At 41.0% G+C, this 8,978-nt stretch overlaps 1 protein-coding gene across 3 annotated transcripts in view; it reads left to right on the top strand.

The window, feature by feature from the left end:
• The first annotated feature begins 485 nt into the window (after window positions 1–485).
• The window catches only part of LOC148734840 (uncharacterized), a 32,486-nt gene continuing 23,993 nt past the window's right edge, over window positions 486–8,978 (top strand). For all 3 annotated transcript variants that reach the window (XM_088754017.1, XM_088754018.1, XM_088754016.1), the window contains exons 1-8: window positions 486–612; window positions 2,973–3,137; window positions 3,553–3,643; window positions 3,888–4,126; window positions 4,801–5,157; window positions 5,502–5,824; window positions 6,333–6,471; window positions 8,567–8,880. In XM_088754017.1, the coding sequence (XP_088610143.1) occupies window positions 555–612; window positions 2,973–3,137; window positions 3,553–3,643; window positions 3,888–4,126; window positions 4,801–5,157; window positions 5,502–5,824; window positions 6,333–6,471; window positions 8,567–8,880 (1,686 nt within the window). In that variant the 5' untranslated portion in view covers window positions 486–554. The remainder of the gene's footprint in view (window positions 613–2,972; window positions 3,138–3,552; window positions 3,644–3,887; window positions 4,127–4,800; window positions 5,158–5,501; window positions 5,825–6,332; window positions 6,472–8,566; window positions 8,881–8,978) is intronic.

Here is an 8,978-nt window from a genome sequence, read left to right as displayed (position 1 = left end):
CTCGTATTATTATACTGTCCGTATTATTATACTGCCCGTATTATCATACTGCCCGTATTATTATACGGCCCGTCTTGTCTGTTCTGTTTCGCTATGCGAGCCAATTTGATGTTCATATTCTTGAGGGTTTCCTCGGGTAAACTTACCACACATATTATTATTCTGGAACAGCAGGCAGAATTCCATCGCCAGCTGTCTTTGATTTATATTTAGCATTGCGTGACAGAATAACAGAGAAAGCGTTCTTTACAGGGAAAATGACTCTTGGGTTCTGTCAAAAATAATCGATTTCTACTGTATTTCGTAGCTAAAATAGATTCTGACGGTCGTTAAGCTTTCTCTGCTGGAAAATTCTCGTTAAAAAATAAGCAATTCTTTTGGCTAATGCAGAGTCTTCGTTTTCGTAGTACGAAAACGAAAACCCTTGGTCTTTGTTTTCGTAATACGAAAACGAACTACGTGAAATAAAAAAAGCTGAAGGGGTTTGGGTACCAAAGTTTCATTTCCAATTTCCTTATCGCTTGCGTAGCAACATCTTCAATGAGGAATCCAGGATGTCGTTGTGGAAAGCTTTATGCCTGATCAATCTGCTCACCAGTTTTGTATCGTCAGGTAAGGGTTTAGAAGAGTCAATGAAGACTGTCAATCGAGATCGAGTACCTTTCTCGTGGAATAATGTTTGTAACATACGACCTAGTCCCCTATCTCTTGCAACCGATTCTTCAGCTGAAAAACTGAACTTCGTCTCCCTTCCTCAAGATTCAAAAAACAAATAGACTGCATCGCATCAATATGTGTTTCCATTGCGGTTCGAAAACAAACTTAGCGTAAGAGTTTTATTGCACCGTGACAAATTGTGTAACATCCCAAGCTCTCTGGGATACCCCTTAGCTCCATCATTTTTCCTCTGCAAAACAGTTTCATACCCCGGTGTTTGAAGAAGGAAACTTACTGTTCTGTGCTAGACTATAGCAGAAAGAGAAGCGTAGATCTAACGGTATGGTGAAAACCTTACGGCTAAGCGCTTTTTGAGTGCATAAACGGAATCTGAGTAACGCTGGCTTCTGGCCAAGTCCAAACGCGTCCATAGATTTTCCTGTTAGGTCTTGTGTAAAAGCGTGGATCAAATAACCTTTAAAAGACCCCCCTCGACCTATCTTCATTGTTGATGCTTTGCAGAGTTATTATTGGCACGAGGCAGGAACAAGAGGGGTGTTACGAAAACGAAGACCCTCGAAAACGAAGACCTAAGACCCGGTCTTCGTTTTCGTAGTACGAAAACGAAGACCCTGTAAACAGAGAACCGTAGAAATTACAAGTTAAACAGACATTAAACAGCAACAACGCTTAGTACATTACACTTCACGCGTTTCTTCCCATTATACTGCTCGTATTATTATACTGTCCGTATTATTATACTGCCCGTATTATCATACTGCCCGTATTATTATACGGCCCGTCTTGTCTGTTCTGTTTCGCTATGCGAGCCAATTTGATGTTCATATTCTTGAGGGTTTCCTCGGGTAAACTTACCACACATATTATTATTCTGGAACAGCAGGCAGAATTCCATCGCCAGCTGTCTTTGATTTATATTTAGCATTGCGTGACAGAATAACAGAGAAAGCGTTCTTTACAGGAAAAATGACTCTTGGGCTCTGTCAATAAATAATCGATTTCTACTGTATTTCGTAGCTAAAATAGATTCTGACGGTCGTTAAGCTTTCTCTGCTGGAAAATTCTCGTTAAAAAATAGGCAATTCTTTTGCCTAACGCAGGGTCTTCGTTTTCGTAGTACGAAAACGAAAACCCCCGGTCTTTGTTTTCGTAGTACGAAAACGAACTACGTTGGTCATCGGTACCCACTGTTCCTCTGGTCCTCTGTGCCTGCTGGTCCTCTGTACCCACTGTTCCTCTGGTCTTTTGTGCCCACTATTCCTCTGTTCCCACTGTTCCTCTGGTCCTCTGTGCCTACTTACCCTCTGTTCCCACTGGTCCTCTGTACCCACTGTTCCCCTGGTCCTTTGTACCCACTGTTCCACTGGTCCTCAGAGCCCACTATGCCCACTGTTCCACTGGTCCTCAGAGTTCACTGTGCCCACTGTTCCACTAGCCCTCTGTGCCCACTGTTCCCCTGGTCCTCTGTACCCACTGTTCCTCTGGTCCTTTGTACCCACTGGTCGTCTGTGCCCACTATTCCATTGGTCATCTCTGCCCACTGTTCCTCTGGTCTTCTGTACCTTCTGTTCCACTGGTCATTTGTACCCACTGCTCCACTATTCCTACTGTTCCTCTGGTCCTCTTTAGTTACTGGTCCGCTGTGCCCACCGTTCCTCTGGTCCTCTGAGCTTACTGTTCACTGAGCCTCTGTACCGATTCACTTTACCCTTCTGGTACAACCATCTGTTAATTATTAGTTATTTCAGAACCCGGTATATGAGAGACCAGCCCAAGTTTTCGTATTAGTCTTACCATTTCTTACTCCTGTTCTTATCACATTGGGTCGCAACTACACAGGTGGTAAGGGTTTTTAGAAAATTGGACATTCGAGTTTGTGTTAAAAGACACTTTGCTTCTTAGAAGTTCCTTTTTACCCCTGGCATAATCACTGAGTTTACTAAGTAAACAGATGACCGTCAACATGTAAGACTTAGAATTGAGAATGTGTTTCACTACATTGAAGAGTGATGAAATGGCCATTTTTCGCTACTTGCTATTGTTGCTTCATGAGATGAAGCCATTTTCATTTGAGCGTTGATAGCAATTCAAGATCGCTTTGCTTTTGCTCGAACCCCAGTCTCTCAACTAATCAGATCACAGAATGATAAAACCAACCGTGTCATCGTTGGTCGTGTTTCTCCCGCGCAATTGGCAGTCTACGAGTACATGTGTCCACTCTGGATTCTCATTGTAATATTTTCCTATATTTTGATTGGCCGTTGTGACTAAACTGACTGTTCGGTCTGTTGTAGCTTTTGTTGCAGCTCCCACTATAGAAGTTTACATTAGAAGCGAAGGTTTTGATGATAGAGGAAAGACACCAAACACAGGTGGAATTGCGTATATCAAGGTGAACGGCAAGGATTACTCTCGTCACGGCAGAGGGCATAACATTGTCGTTGTGGATGGTGCAACAGGTATGTGAACCCTTGTGATCATTTAACTTCTAAATCTTAATTTTTTAATAGTGAATGCTCGATAAGAATGACAAGCAAAGAGCTCCTGAAAAATGTTAACTATATGGTTACTCTTGATTCACGCACGATCTGAATAGCTTTGGGAGCTTCTTAGGAACTCATTATTTCTTGTTAGAATTATAGGCCAAAGTGTAAATATTGTCGAAAGATCCACGAAGAGACTTCTGAGACAATATGCGTTCCCTCGATCAGTTACAATTGAATCTTCGCTTTACTTCCTCGGCTTGAATGAGTCTCTAACAGGCTGAGTCCAATTTTTGTCCAAGACCTTTGCACTTTCTTGATTTGATTCGGGTACAATTGCCGGTTCTCAAACTAGACATGGGTTTTTATAATTTTTTTTCTTTCTATTCAGGTGTTATTCTTGATTCAAAAGTATTCGACACCTATAGGGATAGTTCTGCCGGTAATAACCTGAGGGACTACCTCAACAGCATTAAAGGAAAGTATGTAATTTTATCTCAAGTTTTTAACCGTACAGTTCTTTCACTTAGCTTAACCCAGTCATACCTTTAAAATGATGCTCAACTATGTAACAAACAGATTCCATGTTGCCGTGTCTCTTCAGTAACTGAACGCAGATAACGTCAAAACAAACAGCTGACCTTTTTGTCCCACCTTTCAAACCTTAACTACTATCTTTTATTGCTGTTTTTCCTTTCCTTTTCAAACCTTTTTTCCTCGTTTAAGCAAAATCGTTTTGGTCGGCGTTCAAGACGAAGGTTCGAGATATGCTTCATCAGCGGTCAGCGCTCTTAAGAGACTGGGGGCTCGGGATCCTGTCTTAGGAAGCATGCGGTCCTCCTTTGCCTTTGCTGGATACGCGGGCACAGTACAACCAGCCTGGATGAAACAACAGAAGATACAACAGTGGAAACCGAGACATCGTGGGCCCAGTGAAATAACTCCGAAGATTTCCCTCTCATCAAGTATGTCAACTCAGTATAGCTCATTGCACTTATAATGTATCAAGTAAATCTTTGAGATATCTTCGCCATTCTATCTTATTACAAGATACCCATGTACATATTTCGTGGAGGCGCGGTGGCCTCATGGTTAGTGCGCTCGACTCCGGATCGAGTGGTCCGGGTTCGAGCCACGGCCGGGACATTGTGTTGTGTTCTTAGGCAAGACACTTTACTCTTACAGTGCCTCTCTCCACCCAGGTGTATAAATGGGTACCGGCAATTTAATTTTGGGGGATAACACTGCGATGGACTAGCATCCCATCCAGGGGGGAGTAGAAATACTCTTAGTCGCTTCATGCTACAGAAACCGGAGTTAAGCACCGGCCTAATTGTCCACTAGGCTCGTAAACAGACTTTACTTTGCTTTTCACTATGTACATATTTCAGGGAAACGAGTATGATATTTGAGTTTCTTACTTGATCGACTGGGATTAAAAAAAAGGCGTGTTAGTTAAAATCAGCGCTCTTACTTAAACTGGGTGAGTATTGATTGAGAGAGGAGCAAAAAGGTGAGACAGAACAATTTTCATTAGCTGCTAGAATGGACAAAACCACACGCAGTTGAGGAAACTTGTGACAATCTTTTTGTGCCCCTCGTCTTAATCATAGGCAAAATAACTTTGTCTAACTTGCAGGAGGCTACAAATGTCAAAACCTAACTTTACAAGGACAAAAAGGCATTATTTACTCACCTAGCTATCCAGAAAGATATCCAGATGAGCAATACTGCACGTGGAAAATCATAGTGCATGCATCTTTTCAAGTGGCTTTGATGATCACGAGCTTCAGTCTACAATCTGAAAACAACACGGATGCTGTTTATGTGTACGATAACCAAACAGGGGTGGTGTTAGGAGTGTTCTATGGTGGTCAGCCTCCCCCCAGGAATGGAATTTATTCCTCGTCAAACAGCCTTTTTGTAATATTCAAATCAGATAAGAATGGTTCTTTCTATGGATTCCAAGCCTCTTATAGTGCAGTTAAGTGTTCTGGTAAGAGTCTGTTGATTGACAGTATTACAAAAATTACTGTGCACAATTTGAAAGTTGGAGATTTATCTTCCAAAACATATTGATACGAGAACGAAACTCGATCAAGCAATAACCCCTAGTATCGATGAGTTAATCTAATCAAGACCTGTCCTATAATGTTAAAGGCGAAGTAGAGATCAAAGCTACCTAAAATATGTGAAGAATTATGTGGCTCCGCTAAGACTTTGTCAATGAAAGGGTCGTAAATGTCATTTTGCTTTCAAAGACAGGGTTGTTGATCAGAATTTGATGCTAAAAATCAGATGTACATGCTGCTTGACCTCTTCTGTTTGTTAAATTGGTAGGAGACCTTGGAATGGAGAGTGGCGTGATTTCTGATGCCCAAATAACTGCTTCTTCGCGAATGAATAACAACAGCACACCAAGGCAGGCGAGACTGAACTTCATTGAACAGGGCAGCAAGCAAGGGGGATGGTCGTCCCTTGTAAATGATCGTAACCAATGGCTTCAGGTGGATCTTGGCAGTTACACCACGGTGACAGCTGTGGCGACTCAGGGGAGGAATTCAACAAAATTGCAACAGTGGATAACAACTTTCACATTACAGTTTAGTTTTGACGGAGTGATCTTCCAGTTATACAAAGAGCCTGGGAAAATGTCAGCGAAGGTAACATCTCTTTGGATTATCATTTAACAAATTTATTCTGTCTGAAACCTTCTCTGAATGAATTTCCCTTACAACTCTCTTTCCGAGAGGTCATAAAGGAGAAAATATTCCCTTGGAACTCCGTCACATGTACAATGACCCACTAATTTAACGTCTTTTGACTTTTCTAGCATTGCATCGATAAATTAACACAAAGTAAACGTCAACATGTGTTAACACTATTGTGTCTGGGGCGGAATTGGATGACTTCTTTAAAATCTAAAGATGCGAAAAGATAAACTCGTTTTTGAAGATTACCTCCATTTTTGTTTGGCAAAAAGTTGGTGGCAGCATGACGAGTCTTTGAGCTCTCGTGGTAATCTGATAAACCTCCACAATTACGATGTATGCATAGGACTAACTCTCACTCGTTTTAATTTATCAGTCTTTTCAGAGTTTGTGTATATTCACCGTTGTGAGGGGGTGAGGTATCTGTTTGACCGCAGTTAGTTTTGGTTTTAACTATTAGATACTCCACGCCAATCAAGACAGTAATACAGTTGTATACAACAAGTTGATTTCACCAATCACAGCTCGTTACATCAGGTTATGGCCAGCCACGTGGCACAACCATATATCACTCAGAATGGAGCTTTATGGGTGTCGAGGTATTTTATGAAATTATGGTCTTTTAATCAGAGAATGTTTAGAAATACATTTGATAATAAAAATTAACGGTAAAAAACTACGACGTTTCGAAGTCTGCATGACCTCATTATCAAGTAAAATGTTAAAACTGATGTAAAATTGTAGCTCAGAGATTATATACAAATAAAATGTGATAACTTCATTAGAATAATGAGCGTTCATTGTTATTGGTGTTTAGCATGTCAGATCGTGCAGTATATGTTTAAATAAATACTTTTGCACGTATTGAGTCAGACTGCGTGTTTAGCTTTGGTTTTTGTTCGCGAATGAATAACATTTCGTGAATTAGGCAGTCCATTTTCCCGCGGCATTTCTTGAGAACGGCTCGCCCCTGGGACCCCTTATGGCAAACGCTTTCCTGTGCTCCATTGAAGAACAACTGGATCGCAACAACAAGTTACCAAGTTTCTACAAAAGGTACGTCGATGACACATTAGCCACGATGCCAAATATTCAAGCCGCAACAGCTTTCCTTTCAACATTGAACGAATGCCATCCTGCCATACAGTTCACAATGGAAATTGCTGAAAACAACAAGCTTCCATTCCTCGGTATGATGATTGAGAAAAACGGTTGCCACCCGACAACAAGCGTATATCATAAACCAACTGATACAGGACTGCTCTTACATTACCAGAGCCATGTCGATCAGCGTTACAAAAGATCTCTGCTGAATACAATGCTGAACCGAGCTTACCGCCTGTCATCAACGAAAGAATCTTTTACGAAGGAATGCCAGCATCTCAAGCGGATGTTTACTAAGCTTAAGTACCCAGTGAAACTCATCAACTCAGCTATCGCCTGGTACACGAGTTCTACGATCCAAAGCCGTCACGAAACCCCAACTGAACTTGACGCGGCTACACAAAAACCTGTCAGAATAACTTTACCATTTAAAGACCAAAAATCGGCCGACACAGTAAGACATCAGCTGAAAGATCTTGGCCGGAAAATCGGAACTGACCTACGAGTCACGAGTCGTAAGATCGAGGGAAAGCTCAAGATACAAGAAGAGAAGCCCGCTTTAATTAACCACCAATGCGTTGTTTACACTTTTAAATGTGATTCGTGCGATGCGGATTATATCGGTTATACCACACGCCATCTTCATCAACGCATAGAAGAACATAAAGCCTCAGTCATTGGCAAGCATCTGAAAGAAGCCCACAGTGTAGCGTCCACTAGCCTAGAGAAAATGTTTTCCGTTCTCAAGAAATGCCGCGGGAAAATGGACTGCCTAATTCACGAAATGTTATTCATTCGCGAACAAAAACCAAAGCTAAACACGCAGTCTGACTCAATACGTGCAAAAGTATTTATTTAAACATATACTGCACGATCTGACATGCTAAACACCAATAACAATGAACGCTCATTATTCTAATGAAGTTATCACATTTTATTTGTATATAATCTCTGAGCTACAATTTTACATCAGTTTTAACATTTTACTTGATAATGAGGTCATGCAGACTTCGAAACGTCGTAGTTTTTTACCGTTAATTTTTATGGTCTTTTAGTTAGAAAAAAACTGCGCTTAAAATTGTAAAAGAAAGAGCTTTTGGGAGACAATAAGATAGGTGTGGAACACTTTCGGACCTAGAGAGGGAAATTTACTATGCAAACAAACAGCGAATAAAGGAAAGAGGCAGGGAAAGAGAAAAAAACGCACTTAGAGGAATTTTTTTGCAAAACTGATCAAGAAGAGAAAACCTCCTTAGAGCAAAAATGTCCGAATTCACGTTAAACCTCCTTTCAAGTTTCTTCCAAATTATTCTCATCTCAAAATGAGAGAAGAGAACCTTAGTATCTCATTTTAATCTCGCTTAAAATATACATCTTTTGCAAAGGGGAATGCAAGTTTTTGAAGGAGTTTAGAGTGCTGATTCTTCATAATTTTTAGCACTAACGTGTGATCTTTGATGATGCAAGAAATGCCTCTAAAACTTAAGCCCGACTTATCTCCATCGATACTGAAGATTTTAGTGAAGCGTTCTCGTTTTGAAAGTGACAGTCAAGCACTTTTTTGTTTCTTTTCCAATTAAACCCATTCAGGTTGTTCTTCACCACTTGGCATGGAAAGTCAGGTTATCACCGACGCCCAAATCACAGCCTCCACCCAATGGAATAATAACAGTCCTGCGAAATCTGCACGGTTGAAGTTGGGCGGATGGGTGGCTAGGGCAGTTGATCCTAAACAATGGCTTCAGGTCGATCTTGGAACTTACTCAACTGTGACAGCTGTTGCAACTCAAGGAGTGAACTTACAAGGCTGGCAGAAAAGCTGGACAGCCAGTTACCATCTACAATACAGCGATGATGGAGTAACCTTTCATTTTTACAAGGAACCTGGAGAAACTCTTCCTAAGGTATACACAGAAAGTAACATCAAATCAAATTTGAAACGTTCATATCTCACTTTACAAAACGTATTTGCATCCTCATGTTATTGTTGCAGTCTGAGCTG

This window comes from Stylophora pistillata, chromosome 3 (genome assembly GCF_964205215.1).
Source record: "Stylophora pistillata chromosome 3, jaStyPist1.2, whole genome shotgun sequence".
NCBI lineage: Eukaryota > Metazoa > Cnidaria > Anthozoa > Scleractinia > Pocilloporidae > Stylophora > Stylophora pistillata.
This window is presented reverse-complemented; position numbering and strand designations above follow the sequence as displayed.